This window comes from Mus musculus, chromosome 6 (assembly GCF_000001635.26).
Source record: "Mus musculus strain C57BL/6J chromosome 6, GRCm38.p6 C57BL/6J".
NCBI classification, from domain to species: Eukaryota; Metazoa; Chordata; class Mammalia; order Rodentia; family Muridae; genus Mus; species Mus musculus.
The window spans coordinates 142,867,138-142,889,048 of NC_000072.6; the positions used below are offsets into that span (position 1 = coordinate 142,867,138).

A 21,911-nucleotide genomic window follows, 5' to 3' on the forward strand; every position below is an offset into this window, starting at 1 on the left:
GCTGTCCTCAATAGAAGAATATGTGCATAATACTCCTGCAACTTGATAGGCCAAGTGTGGTTGACATCCATGGGAGGCCTCTTCTTCTTCTCAAAGAAGGGGAGGGGGGAAAGTCAGGGAGAAGGGGAGGGAGAAGGAAGGGACAGGGAGGAGAAGAGGGATGGGAAGCTAAAATTAGAATGTGAATTAATTAATTAATATTTTTCAAAAAGGATTTTCCACCTGTCAAGGAAGGTCTGACAAAGCAGAACCAATCTATCATCACCACACATTCTTGTACATTCTGAAGACATTGCTGTCTTGATGCATGCGTGTGGTAAATTGGTCATTTCTTTGTTTTTGTTTCAACATGTCAGTTCACAGTGGCTGATCACAAAGTAGGACCAGTGCCAGCGCATGACATAGGAGTAGTAATGAGTGGGCAGGATGCTGTGCTGTGCTCTGAGCAAAATATTCAACCCCCTGTCATTCACGCCACTTCTAGCAGAGAGAAGCCAAACCGCAGAGGAAGCATGAAATACCTAGGATGAGGACGGATGCCTGTAATACTTGCCTGGTTTATTTACGATTCCCTCCTCCATCCTTCCTGCCTGTCCAGATGGCTTCCCTCTTTGTCTGCAGAGAGGCTGAAATATGCTCACTCCCTTTAAGATGCAAATGATGTCGCAAACCTCCCTCTTTGGTTCCCCCCACAAAGAGAAACCAGGGAGTCTTACCTCTGGCGAATTATGCTGGGGTTAGCTGTCACCAACTGAGTTTTGGAACCGACATCTCTGGTGTACTCACTTGACAAGGGAGGCAGGTTGCACCTAGAAAAGCAGAAAGGGATGTTTTAGAATGACTCACACACTTGTAAATCAAGTCTGTGATTAGAACACAAAGAGGGAAGTTGGCTCGATTGATTTACAAGTAACTGTTTTCTTTCCCTTTCCCTTTTCTTGCACTTTAGTGGACGAATTAGCCATTAGCATCATCAAATGTTGGGGGGGGGGTGGCTTGGTTGTTTGGTTTGGTGCTGTTTTTGTTTGTTCTTGGTTTTTTGGTGTGTGTGTGTGTGTGAGTGTGTGTATGTGTGTATGTAAGTGTGTGTATGTGTGTGTGTGTGTGTGTGAGAGTGTGTGTATATGTGTATGTAAGTGTGTGTATGTGTGTGTGTGTGTGAGAGTGTATGTGTGTATGTAAGTGTGTGTATATGTGTATGTAAGTGTGTGTGTGTGTGAGAGTGTGTGTATGTGTGTATGTAAGTGTGTGTATATGTGTATGTAAGTGTGTGTGAGTGTGTGTATGTGTGTATGTAAGTGTGTGTATATATGTATGTAAGTGTGTGTGTGAGAGTGTGTGTATGTGTGTATGTAAGTGTGTGTATATGTGTATGTAAGTGTGTGTGTGTGTGTGTGTGTGTGTTGTGTGCATGCACACTGTTTTAGAAGAAGTGACAGAAGTAGCTGATCTACCAAAAGAAAGGAATGTATCTGTTTTGTTGTTTTTAAAGTGTGGTGTCATACACCTGCAATCCTACAGTTGCGAGGTAGAGACAAGAGGGTAACGGTTCACACGCAACCTTAATTTCATAGTGAATTTGAGGTTATCCTGGGCTACATGAAACCTTGTGTCATAAATAAATAAGTAAGTAAATAAATAAGTAAATAAATAAATAAATAAATAAATAAATGTGTGCTTGAGAAATGGCTCAGCTCTTAGGAGTGTTAACTGCTCTTGCAACAGACCAGGACTCAGTACCCACGTGGCACCCCATAATATAAATATAAATCCAACTCCAGGACATCCAATGCCCTCTTCTGGTTTCTGCTGGCACCCATACACATGTGATGCTTATAAACTCACACAGACATATGCAAATTCACACAAAATAAATCTTTATAAGTAATGAAAAAAAAAAAAGAAACAGCACTTGAAGCGGCAGGACAGAGTATGTTAAATTTGACGTGAGGGCTCAGGAGGTAGAGGGCTTATGTCACTACCCACAAGCTCTACACATAAACACTGATGAATTATGCTGCTCACCCATGGTTTTCTTTATTTTCCAAATATTAACATTATAGCAGCACTTTCTGGGCCACGTATGTCAGCTAACCTAACTCATGAATATTTTGTGTATGTAGCCAAGGGATAGGTTGGTTAGGGTGATGACACAAGGGCTCATTACCCAACAAACTGTGAGAGCAGTGTGTGTGTGTGTACACTAGCACACATGTGCATGTACATGAATATACACAAGTGCACACATGTGGGAACAGAAGCCAACATTAACTGTCTTCCTCTGTCACTTTCCACCTTATTTTTTGAGGCAAAGTCCCTCACTGAACTTGCAGTTCACTGATTGGCTGTACCGCCTGGCCAGGGAGCTTCAGGCATCCTCCTGTCTCCACTTCATGGCACAGGGACTATAAATCCATGCCTCCGTACCTGGCTTTTGTTTGAGTGCTGGGGGGTGGAACTCAGACCCCTAAGCCTGTATGGTTAACACTTTCCCAACTTAGCCATGTTACCAGCCCCAAAAGAGATGTGTTCTCCATGAGAGGAAGCAGTCACCCCACTTGGGCCCCCAAACTCCATCCCTACACTAATCGTTTCTCTTGGTTACGATGTCCTAGGACTGTATACAGTGGGAAACACGGCTATTTCACACCCACAGCTGTGACTTTCTGTGGGCATCGGGAGGGTCATTCATTTCTCTGGCCACAGTTCCTCCGTGAACTGAAACTAAGACAATGACTTTGCTTTTCTTCCTGAGCCATAGTAAGGACTAAGAAACCTCAGCTGAAAGTCTCTATTCTAATGCCAAAAAAATAAAAAAGAGAGAGAGAGAGAGAGAGTTCAAAACTATCATGTCAGAAATCTGATTTTTGTATACAGTGTAAGTTCTCTCCTCTCCAGCCACATGTCTGACTTGACTCCTGCCACATCAAGGCATGTCTAACTTGTATCGTTTATTTATAGAAAAGGTTGTTTTTACAAATACCGTGGTCTCTGTGAGCTGTTACATTTTCTCTACTGATGGATGTGCCTTGGGAGATGAAACTGCCCACCCACCTGTCAGCTGATCTGCCCCCATCCCCAGTTCCTTTTTCTTTTGAGCCTTATGACTCCAGCCACAACAGGCCAATGGGGTGGAACTGTCTCCACATTGATTTAAAATCTCCCTTTCATCTGTGTATGGGTAATAAAAAACTGCATTTTCTGGTAAACACACACAGGTCAGTCATGCTCACTGGAAGGAAGCAGTAGACACCAGAGAAAGCAGAGGAGTTGCTGGTCACCAAGCCCTCTCCTGAGGCATCATCTCCAAGCTCATGGTGATATCACACTCCACATGGCTTCCTGGGGAGTCGTGTGGAAGAATGGACTCAGACATCAATACGAGGCTGCATCTGGCCACAGTATGAATCAGATCATGATTGCATGATTTAACTGATCTTTGCAAAGACAAGATGACTCCCAAATAAAACCCAAGCCAAGATTTGGATGTGTTCCTTTAGGAAGATTTGATCTTGACCGCCCTTGATCTGAGAATGAACTGTGGTTTTTAACCCTTGCTAGAGAGTCCTCATAACCTGTTTTGCCAATAACAAATTAGTTTTCATGTATAAATATTTTGTGTCTGTAGTGAGTTTGGTCAGATGCTGCTTGCATTGGAATGCTAAATACTGGCCCCTAAAGCCTAGCTTCTTTCCCACAGGGAATCCTCGTATAGACCCTAGTGACACTATGTGACCTTGCCTCCCAAGTTATTACTGATTGGTTAATAGAGATGCCTGTAGCCTATAAGGGGTAGAGTTGAGATAGGTAGGGTTTGAGGTTCCCAGAAGAGAACCCTGAAGAGGAGAAGAGGGAGGGAGAAAGAAGGAAGTCGTCCTGGGGTAAGTGAGTCATAAAAATAAGGCCATGAGGTCTAGCCATTTGGAGTTAAGCGCTGCCCAGATGGAATGTGGCAAATTATAAAGTGGGGTTATCAATGGAGAAATAGATTCTAATAGCATAGAGGGTAGTTATCTGCCCAGCACCTGTGCTGATTAAGGCTTATTATAAACGTAAAAGTTGTTCATCTTTTTTTCTGGGAACTGAATGATCAAAAGCAGGGTAGAAGCCCCTAGTTGAGATTAAATATCTCCACATCATGTGTCCTTCTATGTTCCACAATTCGTATGCCTGGATCCATTTATATCTTCTAACACAGAGTAAAAACTTCAAGAAAAGTTTTGTCAGTAAACAAACAAATAAAACCCCTGAAACCAAAACAACAGCACAATTCACAAAAACAGATTCTTCCTGTAACAGAGGGGCTCTCGTAGCAAGCGAGATTTTATGTGTGGCTTTCTGAAATCTAACGATAACGTCTGCCTTCTGCTCTGGCTAAATACTCCTTCCCAACATAAACAGCAGGGGCCTATTCTGTATCTCTTTTCTTAGGAAAAATGTACTATGATTTTGGTTCCTCAATTCCTAAATTGATAATTACATGGATTTACATAAATGGCCCATTTAACACAGCCAAATTGTTTCTAATAAGGCATAATTGTGTAAAGCGTCCCAAAGTTCACTTTACTGCTTGTTGGCACAACTGAGAGACAGCAGTGGCTTCAAGTGCCTTCATAGTGGTAATGCTTGTGATCCAGACAGACATCCAAGCACAGAAGAGCGAGGAGTTCTTTGAATTGGTGAGTAAGTGAGGAATGGATAGGGGCTGGAGAGATGGCTCAGCGGGTAAGAGCACTGACTGCTCTTCTGAATGTCCTGAGTTCAAATCCCAGCAAACACATGATGGTTCACAACCACCCATAATGAGATCTGACGGCCTCTTCTGCTGCTCTCTGAAGACAGCTACAGTGTACTTATTTATAATAGTAAATATATCTTTGGGCCTGAGCAAGCGGGGCCGACCAGAGGGAGTGGGGTTGACCGAAGTGAGCAGAAGTCCTAAATTCAATTCCCAACAAACACATGAAAGCTCACAACCATCCGTACAGCTACAGCGTATTCATATACATTAAATAAATAAATAAATCTTTTTTTTTAAAAAAATGAAGAATGGATAGGAGACTCAACAAAGAGAAAACAAAGGTGTGTGTGTGTGTGTGTGTGTGAGAGAGAGAGAGAGAGAGAGAGAGAGAGAGAAATTGATTCCTGTGCATAAAACCTAAAAGACTCTCACCACACTATGACAAGAGCCACACAGTCTATTTTCAACATATCACCATTATTACTTCTGCCTTGTAAATGTTCTAGAGAAAGTGAATTCAAGAGTTTGTGGTGGATGTTGCTGTTGCTGTAAGACTGGGTCTCCTGTAACCCAAGAGTGCCTCAAACACACTATGTAGCCAAGGATGGCCCTAATTTGCCTTCCAGGTGCTGGGATTCCACCTTCAGTTTTATGCAAGTACTCTACCCACTGAGCTACATGCCCAGCCCCACAGTATTATCTTTAAATTGCTGCTTTTAGTTAAACAATAAATGTACACTTCGAAAAATGGGAATTTGTTCTTAGCATCTCGAAGGCTTTGTTTAGAAAATGTCTATGGAAAGAACATTACGCAAACATTGAGAGGCAGGCCTGGGGGACATTGTCAGCTGTGATGTGGGTACACTGTGTAGGCCTATGTGGAGACTCTTTCCCCCCCCCCCCCCGCTTCATGTGCCCCGTGCCACACGCTGTCTAAATCCCATTTATTCACTACATGTTTCATTTTGAAAATCTAATAGTGTTTTAATTTTCTAGCTACGCCACAATCTCTATGCTAAACACCTATTCAAAAATAGATCTGTTAGGTGCCAAGTTATACTTAAAATAATTTATCAATTACTATTACTCTTGGGCTATCAAGATGGTTCAATATCTGGAAATGCTTCCCATGCAAGCCTGGTGACATGGAACCTGCACGAATGTGGAAGGAAGGCTATGCACTGATATGTGGGCTTCATAAAGAAGTGCTCTCATGACTAGTATTGGCACACATACACACACAATAATAACAAAGAAAGCAGTACTCCCACTTACTAGCCATAACTAAGCCTTTTAAATATTTCAAATGTGTTACAAAAACAGCGCAATTTTGGAAATCAAAGGAGCTCTGAGTATAACTAACGATGCCTTTTCTGAATTCATGTCCACTTCCTCAGCTCGTTCCTCCTGTGAGCATTACACTGAAGGCTATGCAGTGCAGCTTAGTCCCAGGCACTCAGTAGCTATGACCGTGTGTGACAGCAACAGCAGATCGTGTAAAAGGCCAACCTAAGTGTGTTTAGTTGGAATAAATGGGGTACCATGAGATAACCCCCTACAGTACTTAGGCATGCTCTTCTACATCTTATTCATCTAATGGTAGTCTCACACATACACACAGAGTCACACACACACAACACACAGACACATACACTCACATACATGCAGCACACATCCTACATACTCAAACGTACACTCATATATACATTCACACACATACAATACATACTCCACATACTAAACACACAAAATACACACTTACACACACACAATCCACACAACCCACACACACTCACACTAACATACTCACACACATGTAATACATACTCACACACACACACATCAGGAGTAATAGAATCTGCTAAGAAGCTTGATGCCCCCCTCCCTAGGGCTATGGTTAACTGAGAGCAAGAGGAAAGACCAGCACCTCCGCTCTCAACTTGTGTCTACACTCCAGGTGCTAATGCAGGAATAACTTCTTAGCCCTTAAATCCAGGCAAGTAAAATGTCCTAGGATAGACCTGCCCCGGATGAGGCAGTTAACCCCGAGGGCAAGTATGCACCCTCCCTGGATGAATGGGTTAATAATTAAGGGATGAACTCAGCAGGATGGGCCAGCATGTAGGACTGATGAGAGCTGAGGTCAGTGAGGGCGGGACCACGGGACTACTTAATTCCTCATGGCCTCCTGGAGCTGCTAAACCAGGCTCTCACCTTAAAACCTCTTGTAACTTTTCTTCACTAAATATTTGGAGAAAGCACCTCCACTGTACTTTAGAGCAACTTGAAGGTTGGAAAAGGATGCAAACACAATGACAACAACAACACAGTATTCGTAGAACTATAGGAAACCAGCGTTGACTAAATGATGTCTCCTTACCCCTCCTCAAATACCCTCACAGAGGTAAAAAAAAAATCGACACCACACAGGTACCAATCTGGTCAACCGTGACACCACACAGTCACCATCTATCTGGTCAACCGTGAGGTGTAGCCTCCCAACCCTGTGTTCATCATTAGCTCTTCAGCCTCATGGAATACCCAGGGGTTGGAGTGGGTGCCTGACTTCAGCTGGGCTCCTCTGCTTCCTTCCTCTGACTGTCTCCTGTGGGATTTTATCCACTCCCCTCACTTAAAACATCTCTCCTCACCTTCTTCCATGTTCCGTGACACCCAAGCAGCACCCACTGGAGCACCACTTGACAGAAAGGCAGGAGTGGAAGGACACTATCTCTCCCTCACCTCCACGCCACAGGTTTCACTGAGTGAGAACATGTCTTGATGGCAAATCAGCTCTCTTCTAAGAGGGTACATGGGACTATCCAGGAGAACAGATCCTCCTCAAATACTCTCAGACAGCTTAGTGATTCAATATAGATTACAATTCTTAGAACCTAACCCCCATCCTGCACATACATGCAAATGGGGAGTGTGTGTGTGTGTGTGTGTGTGTGTGTGTGTGTGTGCTTGTCAGTTGTGTTTTTGTGTATGCTTGTCTATGTGTGTGTGTATGTTTGTGTGGTTTTGCCAAGTGTATGTGTGTGGTTTTGTATGTATATGTGTATGTATGTATGTATATGTATGTATGTATATGTGTGTCTTTGTGTGTATGTATGTGCTTTTATGTGTATATGTGTATGTGTTTGTGTCTATGTCTGTGTGTTTGTGTATTTGTGTCTGTTTGTATCCGTGAGTGTTTATGTATATGTTTGTGTGTGTTTGTGTGTATGTGTGTGTATCTGTGTGTGTATGTGTCTTGTGTTTGTGTATTTGTGTTCTTGTGTCTGTGTGTTTTGTATGTTTGTGAGTAGGTTTGTGTTTATGTGTGTTTGTGTCTGTGTGTGTAAATGTGTATGCAAGTGTGTTTATGTGTGTGTTTGTAGCTGTGTGTGTTTGTGTATATATGTATGTGTTTGTGTCTGCATGTGTTTATGTGTGTATATGTATGTGTGTATGTGTGTGTGTGCATGTGTGTATATGTAGAGGCCAGGGATTTAAAACAGTGTTTTTCTGCAGCCACTCTCCACTGTATACTTTGGAGCAGGGTCACTCACTGAACCTGAAGCTCATTAATTCATCTAAACTGGCTGCTCTATAAGCCTAAGGCATCCTCTAGTCTCATCTCCCTAGCTCTGGACTTATGGAGATGCCTAGCTTTTTAGGTAGATGCCAAGAATTGAACTTGAGAATTCCTGGTTATAGCATCCCTGGGTTCCTGGCTCATAGTTATTCCCACGTCTTTGAAACTTCGGGGTTCATCTCAAAGATTCTCCCAACCTCTCAATGTTCCTTTGCTTCCTCAACAAGACATGTTTTCCTTTTCCACACTATGTCCCAGATAAGCTGAACACTGTACTGAGGGGCCATGCTTAGCCTTCAGCTCATTCATTATTCTACATTTCCCTCACCCCCGACTCCACAACTCCACCCTGAGTGGCCCTGTCCCTTGCTCCTCCTTTAACTCCATCTGCACCTCTCGCTGCAGAGCCCACTCTAGCCTGACTAGGTTTCATGATGTGTCTCCTCACAGGGTTTCTCTCTAGAGCCTTCCCTTGTGACACTCCACCTTTCTTCCTCCTTAGCTAGGCAAACTCTGCCCCAAGGCAGTCACTTGCTGTGCCCTCGAAGTGTCTGCTCAGACACAGCCAGCACAGGGTGGCCGTCTACAGCCTGAAGGTGTCTTACCTTGGGTCAAGCTCAACAATTTTTGTCACTGTCCTTCACCAAAGCTCACTCCCTGTGCTGCTCACTCCTTAACCAAGCTTCCTTCTTATGTCAAGTTCTCTCCCTCACCCTCCGTGCCAGTTTCAGTCACACACAGACAAATCCCCTGACTTTAAATTGCACTGGCTCTTTCAAATACTTCTGTGGAAAACTAAGAAGAAAAGAGTACACTCGCAATGACTAAACAGAGTTAGTCCCAAGGAAAGAGCAGTTTTCAAGGTCTTAATCACCCAACTGTATAATTTCCGGGAAGATCTGAGCCCTCATGTGTAGGTCCCCCCCCCCCATGCCCCCATTAGCAACAAAGCAGTACCTCTGCTAAGGGAGCCTGCTGAGCTTTGAACTTTCTTGGGGGAAAGTTCCCTATCCCCCCCCCACCCCCTTAGTGCACTCCTAACCTCTCTTGTATACCAGTTTGAAGAGAAGCTAAAGATAAGCGACAAGAAATTAATTGCAAGCCACTAAGTTTGAAAGGCCCGGGGCTTATGGAAGGGTTAGGGAAAGGGAGAGAAGTCAGAGGCCACACTGTGAGTGCTCTCTCTTACCGCATGACAAAATTTGCTTCATCTATTTGACGGCCACAGCCACTCATCTTCAGAATCCCACCGTTTCCCACCACCGCACATTTCTTCAATGGCAGCTGGAAGGGGGTTGCCTAGCAACAGAAAACAAGGCGGGTTTTCACTGCAAAGAACACACAACTGCTCTGAAATCATTATTGACAGCAGACCCCAAGGAATTTGAAGGAAGTCCCAGCAGGGCAAAAAAAGAGTATCAGGAAGAAAGATGTAGCTGATTTGTTGGGAAACAAGGGGCCTGATTCTTTTGGGAGGAAAAAAAAAGAATAACACAAAACAGAAACAACAACAAAACATCCCTAGAATATATTTAAATGTAACATTCTTTTTTCTTTCTCAAATTGAGCACCTAGCACAGGATGTTTGCTAGGGAAAGCAGAAAAGTCCAAACTAAACACAGGATTGTTTCTAAAGCCATCAAACAGGACGAAGAGTCAAAGGAATTCTGTTTTTCTGTGTGATTCCAGTGACACGGCAGCCATTCGTTCTCAGAAGGTTTCTGGGTGTGTCTTAGGCTAACTGCTGGGGAAAACCAGAAGAACACAGAAGTGTCTGAGGCTTCAAGATTCACAGTGAGAAAAATGAAGAGAGTACGGGGTGACGAGAGTATAAACTCCCGCCACAAACTAAACAGTACCACGAAGGTGCTGACTTTGCTGAAGAGAAAGCCATGCCAACTGTGGCATGCCACCAAGAAGGAGTAGGTGGTGCTGTGCTCCAGCACACAGACAAAAGCTTGTCACTTGAAGAATAAGAGGAGGGCTAGGGTGATCACTCAGTCAGTAAAGTGTTTGCCCGGCAAGCATGAGCCCCTGAGAGTAAGCCGCTCTTGTACTCACACTGGATATGACTGTGTGTACTTGAAATCCCAACATGGAGGGGGGGCAGGTTGAAGACAGGGAGATCCCAGCATTCACTAACAAGCCAAAATCATCAGCTTCAGGGTAAGTGCAGTACCCTCCCCCCAAAATTAAGATGGAAACAAACTGATAAAGACACACAAGGTTGACTTTTGGACACACACACACACACACACACACACACACACACGCATGTATTCATAAAGAGAGGCAATAATGTTTGCTGGAAGAAAACGAGCTACTATAAGGAGAACACCCTAGGTGGTTCTGGGTGGAACTCAGGAGCCATCAAGGGACAGGTGACTTGTGTCAAACCAGACAACATGTGACTTTCTCCTGTAAATATCCAGCTAGACTGCAAAGAGAATGTTCTGTGTGCCCAAGTGCTCCAGCCTAGGGCACTATTTATAGTGTCGGGGAATATGGAAACCCATAATAGTCCCTGAGAGTGAAATGAATCATTTGGCCCCTTCTAGCTGGGTCAGCAAGAACTGCCAGGTACCAGAGCTCCTTGAAGTGACTGGAACAGAACATAGTTGTTGGAGTTCTTGGGGGAAAGACCTTGTAAACACATGACTAGTCTAGGAAACAACTAGATTGAAAGGCCATGCTGGCTGAGTGGTATACAAATAACACAGACTATATCAAAGATAAAATGGAATTAGCTCACGAATATACAGTAGAAGGTTCTTGCCTAGGCATGAGGTAATAACTCAACCAGGAAAAAAAAATTCCCAAGAGTCTCTGCTTTCATTGGTAGCTGAAGGAAGCAATTAGTCTAACGTGAGATTTTATTCCCTTCATTTCTAGTAGTAAAATAAGCAGCCAGAGCTACGTAAATACTGGCAATAAATATTGGTGGTGTCTGAAGCATAATGCCTTAGTATTTGTCCACTGGGAGAAAAGAATCGCCTGCATTACCACTGCAGTGATCACCCCAATAAACGTCAGAGTGGGGTGTCTGAGGAGAGGCTGGCAGCGGAGAACATCTAACAGCTTCACTCAGGACAACATATACTTCTCTTAGTCATTCCTCAAAGGCGCATTTGGAACCAACACTTGAACCATGGTACTATCTATCATATCAGTGAGATGGAGAGCTAAGCTCGGATGCTCATGTAGGCTGGTGCGTATACTCCACCAATGTTTGCTGGGACCCCTGAGCGGTGGAGACCAAATACAAACCTTGTGCCCCTGAGACTCACACTATGCTGGAGAAAATAGAGAAGGATGAAGGAATGTGGAAAGGTAAACAGTGGAACAGACGGTGAGGTGGTCTTTGGAGAGAGACAGGGAACTGGCATGAGAGAGTCCAGAGACTTCCTGAGAGGAACTGCAAGGTCAGCAGGGTGACCAGCCACGCACATAGGAAGCCCCAAGCAGATGTGTGTAGGACTTGAGAATGTGTGGACATAGATCTGGGTAGGTCCCTGGTTGTCGTCCCTCTCCCCTCTGTGCAAAGACCCTGAGGAGGGAACATTCCTGGGATGAGATAGAGGGGCAAGAGCCTCTTTTGTCTGCAGACTACAACGATGAGTCAGCAGGACGAGGGGAGGAGGAAAGGGGAAGAGTAAAGATTCCAGTGTGGAGCTGAGTGAGCGAGCCGGGTAAGGTACCATGAAGACAGTGGGTTTTATTCCAGGATGAGAGCCAAGACTACAGAAACAGCCAGGGAGGTAGCATGATGATCCGTGCTGAAGTGTGAACAGTTCAACGATGTCTGGCCAGGGAGGAGTTTTCAGTGATATCCCGGGAGTTTAGTGACCTGAAATAGGGTGACAGAGGTGAAGAGAGCCCTCCGTTCTGGAGGGATTCCAGAGGAAGTGCCAAATAGATTTGCTGGTGTTCAGAGAGGAAGTAAGAAAAGAAAGCAGACGAAGAAAGGTCTGAGGGAAAGGTGACTTGGTCTCCAGCATAGGACCAGCTGTTTCCTGCACTACAGAAGATCACAGCAGGGGAGAGTCTGGGGGACTGATTAAAAGCCCAGTCTTGAGAAAGTCAAGTGGCTGGCTGCCAAGTGGCCTTGTCCAGTAGGTGACCGAGCAGGCAGGGAGCCGGGTCTGTGTGGAGTGAAAGGTGGAGAGAGACCAAGTATTTGGATTTAAGAGCCAAACGTCAGAACAGAACAGAGAAGAGGTCTCAGGGAGCCTAGCAAAAGGAAGGCAGTGACTGAGAAGGAGGGAAGGAAGCTGAGTGCTCCTAAAAGATGAAGGGCAATAATGCTGAACCTGCCATGGGGCTGGGCAACATGGAGGCCACGGGTGTCCTTGACCAGGAAAGGAGCAGCAGTAAGAAAATTGACCTGAGTCTGCTGATGTGGAGCTATATATACACATATCTACTCAGATATAGAATAGAATAACGAATACCAAAAGAAAAATGCTGTCAATATGTGAATACACCGTAAGGGTCTTATATAGCCCTGTCGTGATCGTTAAGCCAGGGGAGAAATTTCAGGCATCCCCCCACTAATAGTAGGATTTATACATGCAAGCTGCAAGCCCCTTAGTTGTTAAAGGGGAGACCCTGAGGGATAGAGTCATTTTGGTTGGAGGCACGACTGCAGGAATCTTCAAACCAAAAGCATGAAGAGAAGAAAACAGCAGGTAGGGAGAGGCTGTGAACACACAAGCTGGCCTCCAGTAAGGCCGGGCCTCCAACAAGGCTGTGCCTCCTAACTATCCCCAGACGGTGCCACCAACTGGAGGTGGAGTGTCCGAATGGCTGAGCCTATGGGGGCAATATCGTTTAATTCAAGAGTGAATACAAGTGACCCTTCTCCTGCTCTTTCTGGGTGGAAAGTGGAATTTCCTTTTGATGCAGCAGACAGACCAATTCATCTCCAAACCTGAAGAACAAGTCCTATCACTCACTAAACTGAAGGTGATTTGCAAAGCTGACCAGGGTCACACCTTACCGTCTTCTACACACTGCACCTCCTGGGCCTCTCTCTAGCTCTGGTAACTGAGTTCTATGTTTATTCAACAACCACTGATGAACATCTATTGTGAGCTGGAGCTGTCAGGAAAGCTGGGTCATACCCAGTTCCTACAGCTTATATCCAGCAGAATACAAACCAGGCTTTAACAAAATGGCAGACCACACAGAGTGCTGAGGCTAAAGCGTGCAGGGCTGAGGCACTGAGGAGAGGCGGGGCTCCTCACCGTAGAGAGTCCTCAAGGGACTTAGTAAATGGATGAAAATCAAACTCAAGATCAAAATCAAACTGTTTTGCACCATGAATGAGAGTGAAATACTTTTGAAGGCTAGGAGACTTTTTCAAAAAGTTATCTGTGTTGCTGAACTTGTGCTGTGGGTACAAGTTTCCCTCACGGTGCTCTGAGAGAGGTCCGAGGGCGACTCTGTACTTTCCTTCTCTCCTTCCACCTTTAGGTGAGTTCTAAGGATCAGACTTTGGCCACCAGGCTTGGACAGCAAGCACCTTTAACGATTGAGCGATTCTTGCCACCCTTGGAAGCTAGCAGATTGTGTCAGCAACAAACTCCAACAGCCAACTGTGAAAATATTCCTAGCCAAAAACCTGGCCTGTGGGGAGAAAAAAAAACATTAACATCTAAAAACCTAAGCTTGGGGGCTTGTTCCTTCACTGTGGAGTACACCCCTAAATGGCTTTATAATTAAGTGAATGAAAAAATTGCTAACCAGAGTTATTCACAAAGCCGGGTGCATTTGCCCTTCCACCCCTGCCCGCACTGTCTACACAGGAGAACAGAGTCCAGGAACGCCCAGGCCAGCAGCAGAGCCAATGCTATGACCTCAGATGCTGGTACAAAGTGGTCAGTGCACCTACTCACAGCTCTTAGACACAACAGTTGTCTATAACAAGTATCCTAGTCCAGTTACTATTTCTGCAATGAAACACCATGACCAAAAGGAAGCTGGGAGAGAGGGGTTCATCTGGCTAACACTTCCACATCACTGTTCATCACTGGACCAAAAGTGCCAAAACAGAACAAGAAAACCACAAGAAAACATGGCGTTCGTTTCCTGTTGTTTCCATTGCTCTCCTTGATGTCAGCTCTGCTTCCCTTTGCTCCCACTTGGCTGGATTTTGCTTTCTAAGACAGAGTCCACTATGTTATCCAGCCTGGCCTTCAACTCATGATGTAGCTTAGGCTTGCCTTGAGCTCCTGATCCTCCTGCCTCAGCCTTCCACGTTGCAGGCACGATACAGCCTTCAATTGTTTTTTAACATATACTCTGGGTTAGATCTGACTGTTAGAATTCTCACTGTACTTTCCCACTTTGGTGTCATGCTCTTCGGTGCTGATTTTTTTTTCCCCTGACGTTGACTCTTCTACCTCCTCCTCTTCCTCTCCTCCTCCTTCCTCCTCCTCCTTCTTACTCACTGCATCACTTTCTAGTTCCTCTTTTAGCTGTGGTCCAGACCCTTTCTTTGTTGCCCCTTTGTAGGGTGGCTATCATAACTACTTAGGAGCCAACACCATTTTAGAAGTTTGAGACAACCGCGCTGCCGTAAGTGGAGGTTTGCTGGTTTTCTTATAAATGGAACGTCAGGTGGAGCTCTCTTAGTGAAGAGTTAGTGCTAATGTTCACCCCACACAAAGGGGACAAAGCTGGAGGGGACGGTTCTAGCCTTTGTCGGCGGTAAGAGTAATGAGGTCCTACCACTGTTACTTGTCTGTTCAGTCCGCTGTTTCCCTCCAACCTCTGTTCTCTTTGATGGCAACAGAGAGCAAGCTCTCCTTGCCAGTTACAAATTTAAAGCTGGAAAAAAAAATCACGAGACTATTGAAAGAGTGACCACCAGCATTACGTAGAGAGCTGAAATCTTGTCAGACAAGTAGAAGTTTTGCTTTGCTAACCTTATAAATGACCCAAAAGGTTGTCACCACCACGTCAACTGCTATTAGTCACCATGTCAAAACATATGCCCACATTTCTTCATGAAAATTTTAGGGATTTGACCATAAAGACATCAACACACACGTCACTGCACCCAGACTGGTCATTTCTCTGTCCCCTCACCTACCACTGGAGATGGACGCCCACACTTAATTATACTTCACCCACACACATAATTTAATTTCTTGCACATATGTTAATTATACCCCCAACCTAAGCATCCAAATATACCCCCTCCTTTCTTCACATCTAATTATAGCCCCCTCTTATGAATGTAATTACACTATCATCCACCCATGTAATTATGCCCCCTCAACATATCTAATTGCACCGCCCTGTTCAAGGACCTAATTATATTGGAAGCAACACAACAATTAAGCCCCAACCCTCCACCAATATCCCTCAGATGGGTACACCTGTATCTCTTACCCAACTGCTTCATTTCTTCAACTAAGGTTCAACAATTTTCCAGAAGGAAATCCGTAACGAGCATGGTACCCACTGGCCAGGCAAAATTGGCACAAACCGAGTCAAAGAAACCCCAGCTCCTTCCAGGAGGTAAAGTAGCGTGCGTTTGGTTTTGTCAGCCATTTGACAGAGCCTTTGGAAGTCCAAATCAATTTCAGTTGTGTTCTTCCTTTGCATGTGTGAGCATTTTTGTGATGAAAAAATCTAGTAATTAGTTCATTTCAAGGAAAATGCTTCTTATTACAGATAGTTAGTTATTGAATTCTTTGTTGAACATTACCCCAAACTTTCTCTAGGGATATGTAAGTACAGACTGTAGAATATTTGCAGAACAGTTTTGCAATTATGTAAGAACGATTTCACAAAAATGTTAATGCTAAGATTTGTACTCTCCTCTCTACGAACAACATTGTGATTTCAAAATGGAAAGTCAGCATTATGTTTTCTACAAAGCAGGCAAACTTTGGAAATTGAATGAAGTGAATATTTATATGCTGTTACTTGTGTATATGTGTGTGTATTTGTGTATGTGTATATGTATGTGTATGTGTGTATGTGTATATGTATGTGTATGTGTGCCTGTATGTGTGTCTATATGTATGCTTGTGTGTCTGTATGTCTGTGTGTGAGCATGCATGTGTGTCTGTATGTGTGTGTTTGTATGTGTACATATGTGTGTCTATGTATATGTGTGTTGCATGTATGTGTATGTACATATGTGTGTGCATGTGTCTATATGTGCGTGTATATGTCTATGTGTGCTTGTGTGTCTGTCTATGTGTAAGTGTGCGTGTATGTGTGTATGTGTGTGTATGTCTGTGTGCATGTGTGTGTACATGTGTGTGTATGTGTGTCTGTATGTGTGTGTGTGTGTGGTATGTGCGTTTACATGTGCTTGCACATTTGAATATGTCTGCTGTCCAGAGAGCTCTAAGGAATCCTCCTGCCTCTATTTCCCTGGTACTGGAATTACAAGGAAATAGTACACCCAGCCTTTAGGTGGGTGCTGGGGAGTGAACTCAGGACCTCGTTCTTGCATGCCCATCATTAATACTTTGTCCATTAAAATGTGTTGCTCAAACAACTGAAAGAAGTAACCCTTTGAAATTTTGCATATTCAACTTCATCTGTAAGCTCAGGACACAACCCATGCGGTTTGATTCCATGCGACCATTCAGAAGACTTTTGGAAAATCTCACAGTCAATGACAAGTTAATTACTTAGTGCTGTCGTTTCTGTCTCCCAAATGGCAAAGCAATGACTGCACTGGATCTTATACCGTGCCTGTGTGTGGCCACATTTCAAAAGTCATCAAAATGGCTAAAGTTATTATTTTCCTTGTGGTGGAAGGAAATATGAAGAGCACGGAACATTTCAAAAGCAGCAGGAAGTTTTCCCCACAGCAGAGCTGAGAGCAGGAAGGAGCAGCTCACCCACCGCAGCTAGCCCCGCCCACCGCAGCTAGCCCTGCCCCATCACAGCTAGCCCTGCCCATCGCAGCTAGCCCCGCCCATCGCAGCTAGCCCTGGGCTTGCACTGCCTTCATTGGAAGAAGCATTAAGGGGTTCTTCAAGGATATGGAGGGGTACATCTTCCTGTTAATGCAGCAGGTCTCAAACTGTGGGTTGCGGCCCCTTTAGCAAACCTCTGCCTCCAAAAATAGTTACATTTCAGTAGCAAAATTACAGTTATGAAACAGCAAAAGAAAAAATTTTATGGTTGGGGGTCACCACAACATGAGGAGCTGTCTTAAAGGGTCACAGAGATAGAAAGGATGAGGACCACGGTGTTAGTGAATGTCGCCCCTAAACCTCACCAGCCTGCACCCGACTCCCAGCTTCAGTGGCTCCTCCCACTCTCTCGAAGCATAAACCCTTGGGCTTCTAATTTGTGTGGGCCCCACTCCATAAAAACTGAGGACTGAGGCGTCATGTTAGAGACAATGTGGTCAACAGGCACTGCTTTAGTTTTGTATGAACCAACAGTACCTAGGCACCATAGGCTAGAAATGGAGTTGGTTTCTGCTTGGTTCTGTCTTCAAATCATTTCAACATCTACTGCCTCAGAGGCCCTTGAGTAGCAGCTCACCACACACACACACACACACACACACACACACACACACACACACATGAGAGAGAGAGAGAGAGAGAGAGAGAGAGAGAGAGAGAGACAGCTACTGATTATATACAAATGGCCTGTAGTTCCTCCTTTAACAAATAATCAGTGACATCCTAATTCCTCCAAAGAAGGCCTGGTGTAAGACAATCACTCTCAAGATACAAGTCCCACCACGTTTCCTGACACAGATCTTCCTTCACCAAGGTACCCAGAACCCGACACCAGCATCTTTTGTGCCCACATGGCCTAGGCAGGTGCCCAGCATCCCCGTGCCCCATCTCCTGTTTTCCTTACCCCACTCTCTACCCACAGGATTGTTTTTTTGTTTTGTTTTGTTTTGTTTTGTGTTTTGTTGTTGTTGTTGTTGTTGTTGTTGTTGTTGTTTTTCCTTCAGATCTGCAGGTACTGTGCCAAACAGGATACACTCACAAGCTCAAGGAGCACTTGACAATGCGAGCAGATTAGACGCAAGTTAGAATTCATTTATGTTCAATGAGTCATGAGAGCTGTGTGTCAGAGCTGTGTGCATGGGCTTGTAAATCTATATGGAGTCAGATGACATCATTTCCTCGGCACTGCAGAGAGCTTAGGGTGTTCTGTCTGTTATTTTGTCTCAATCTGGAAGCCTCTGTTGATGTTTCCAAACAAGATACTTCATGGACATCACCCGCTCCACACAACAAAACCATCATCAACGTATAGGCGGGAGGACACAGCTGACCGCAGACTGGGTGCCTGTCCCTGATTTCCTGTTTTCTCGCTTATTTCTAGAAGCAACTTTGCCACCAAAAGGGACACAACAAGACTCTTCCTCCCGTTCCCCCATAATCAAGAACTGTGGACATCAAGTGACATTCAACTAAGGACATTTACCAATGACCAATGTTTGTTGTCAAGCCACCAGCTACTGGGCACTGTGCAAGCAGCTAGGTCAAAAGTTCCTGACCTCTGGCTGGCTGTTTGTTCTGTTAAAAGGTCACATGAATCAAGAGTTCCATTTTGTCTTCGGCTATAAACAGCGTATAATTAGTCAGTAGCACAGTGGATTGCCAAACTGTTAGCCCAGTATCACAGGTTAGAGACTTGAACTAACAGTACCAAGATCTATTAGTTAGATACTAACTAAATATGGGCATCAAGAAAAGAAAGCAATAATGATGGCCTTGTGTGCAGCTATTTTATCTATTAAACAACAAAGAAACAAAGCCTCAGATGTATCGCTTTGGGAAGAATTCTCCCTGTATTTCCCCAGCGCTCTGAACAGCACTAAAGGGAGTGAAGTTGACTCCTGAACATCCTTTATTCTAGGAAGTTTTCCCAAACATCACCGGGAGCTCCCCTGATAAGTGTCGAAGCACTTAACTCAGGGAGCCTCTAAATCTCCCACCGACAATCCTATGTCAACTTACTTCATTCTGCCTTATAGACACCTTCTCTACCTTCTTCATGATGTGACCTCCAGAAACTGTGCTCATCAGCCACGATAGTTATGACACATGTTTCTGGTACCTGGGCTGGCTAGATTTATGTCAACTGGACACAGGCTAGAGTCATCTGACAGGAGGGAACCTTAACTGAGTAATATATCCATAAGATCAGGCTGTAGCCAAGCTTGTGGCCCAGCCTATTGACTGGAGGTGATGCCACCCCTGGTCCTGGATGCTACAAGAAATTGGGATGAACCAATGATGGTCAAGCCAGTAAGCAACATTCTTCCATTGTCTTTGCTTCAGTTCCTACTCCAGGATCCTGCTTGAGTCCCTAAGCTGACTTTTCTCAGTGATGGATTGTGACCTGAGAGTCATGAGCTGAAATAAACTCCTTTCTTGTCAAGTTCCTCTTGGTCAGTGTCTTACCTCAGTAACATAAAAGTATTAACACAGCCTCACTTTCACACTGTTGAAAGGACCTCTGGGTAGAGCTTAGAAGTTGGAACTATCCCATAATATTCTTGTATAAAACCAATCTGATATTTCCCAAACTCTCACACACATCATTGTCAATTGGACTAGAGTTAATATCTTCATTGGGTAACAGGGCAAAACACTACAGAGGTTCCTCCATCTTCAATTCTTACTGAGGCCATTTCTGGTTCACGTAGAACTCAATCTCTTTGATGGAGAATCCCACGGAAAACCATCCAACTCTGTTCTAGGCATCCAATGTTAGGCTGTCCTAGATAACTTAGTTTCGCTTCTGTTAAATTCTTGTCTATGTGGAACTGGCTCCAGCTTCTGTTAAAACTGCTTGCTTCAAGCTGAAGTTGTCCTGCAGTTGCTCACCAAGATGCCCAGATGTGGTTTCTGCCTTTAAAGACCCTGCATTCTGGACATTTGGGGCCATATCTAGGTCCCCAAAAACTTGAGTGTGGTCCTAGCTAGCTGGAATAAGGGCTATCAGTTGCCCTCTCCCTCTCCCTCTCCCCCTCCCCCTCCTCCCCCTCCCCCTCCCCCTCCCTCTCCCTCTCTCTCTCTCTCCTGTGTGTGTGGAGTGTGGTATGGTGTGGTGTACCAGAAAGGCTGCAGTTGAAGGGAAGACCCACTTCCTCAGGATGCACATTTCTATCTATGGTCTCTAACTAAAAAGGGAGGGGGTTGGAAGAGTAGAGGTTTTCATCTCTCTCTCGGCTTCCTGTCTATTCCTGTGACTAACTGCCTCACACTCCTGCCTCAGTGGTTTGCCTCCATGATAGCTACTCTCTCAAACTACAAATCCTTATAACACTGCATTTTACCTGGTCTCATATCAGGTATTTGGTCACAGGAATAGAAAGAGTAAACAATACTCAGCCCCAGAACATCCCCTGACCAATCTCACTCTCGAAATGGGACTAATATTTATATCCTGTCCAGACCTGCACAAATACAAGGACCTGAGTTCAATTTCCAACCACTCACAGAAGCTGAACATGGCTGTATGTGTCTGTGCATACATGGGAGTCACAGACAGTTGCATCTTGAAAGCTTGCTGGCCAGGCTAGCCAAGCCAGGAAAATGGCAAGCCTTGGGTTCAGTAAGAGACCATCTCAAGGCAAAGAAGCAGAAAGTCATGAAAGAAGGCACTGGGTATGCTGTTCTAATAGCCACATGGGGATGCATGGGTTCCATAACCTCCTATGCGCACACCACGGTGTCCAGCACACAAAGCATTGGATCTGAGATTGACTCCACACGCATGTACATTCACACAAACATGTGCACGCACAGCCATGCACAACATGCTGGCCTATGCTTCAAATGGGGTTTCAACGCAGTAGCAGCCAGACCAAGTCCGTCTGGAAGACAGATGTGGCTTGCATGTGGTTCTCTACAACTCAGGCAAGACTACAGCCGACTCAGCTACTCAAAGTGCAGTAGTCATAGGCAAGGCAAACCTAAAGTATTCAGAAAAAGACAGGAACACACACAGGTTCTAGGGAACTTCCTGCCTATGGATGAGAAATTCCCCTTCTTCTCCCAGAGTTCATTAGAAGACAGCTTGATAAGAGCACACCCAGGATTCTACATGACAAAGAAAAGTTCCAAAGGGATTCTAAAGAGCTCCTGTGATTTCTACTGAGAAAACAGGCAGACTCCCCTGTCACTCCCTGCGGCTCCCTGGCCCTGTGCTGCAGGCTTCTTATGCTTTCTAAACCAAACTAGACTCATTTTACCAATCCTTCGCGTTCTGCCTTGATGGATTAAGGTATGATGAGTCTCTTTCCGTCTTATAATACCTGCGTGTTATTAAACTGCAACGGTGGGTGATTCAGAGTTTAATCAGGTCCTTACTGTCGAATGGTGTCTGTCATTTTTGCACACCTTTGAATGATGGTGGTGCACACACCCATCTATCATCCTGGCCCTTTGGTGGTTGAGGCAGAAGGATCCTAAGTTCCACTGACAACAAAAAATTTTTGAATTGGAATTGTTTATAGTTGTGGCAGTGGCTATCAACCAAGTCTATTCTCTCTTTGATATGGATAATAAAGACCAGATGATTTTACAGAAATCTCCAGACACCCTTTTAGGTAATTTTTAGATATCTTTTACA

General features: G+C 44.5%; 1 protein-coding gene across 9 annotated transcripts in view; it reads right to left on the reverse strand.

The window, feature by feature from the left end:
- The window catches only part of St8sia1 (ST8 alpha-N-acetyl-neuraminide alpha-2,8-sialyltransferase 1), a 167,988-nt gene that overhangs the window by 45,597 nt on the left and 100,480 nt on the right, over positions 1-21,911 (reverse strand). For 7 of the 9 annotated variants that reach the window (NM_011374.2, XM_011241575.2, XM_006506929.4 and 4 more), the window contains 2 exons: positions 9,511-9,620; positions 717-809 (listed from right to left, as the gene is read on the reverse strand). In NM_011374.2, coding sequence (NP_035504.2) covers positions 717-809; positions 9,511-9,620 — 203 coding nt within the window. The remainder of the gene's footprint in view (positions 1-716; positions 810-9,510; positions 9,621-21,911) is intronic. The other 2 variants (XM_017321472.2, XM_030255283.1) reach the window with 1 other exon arrangement.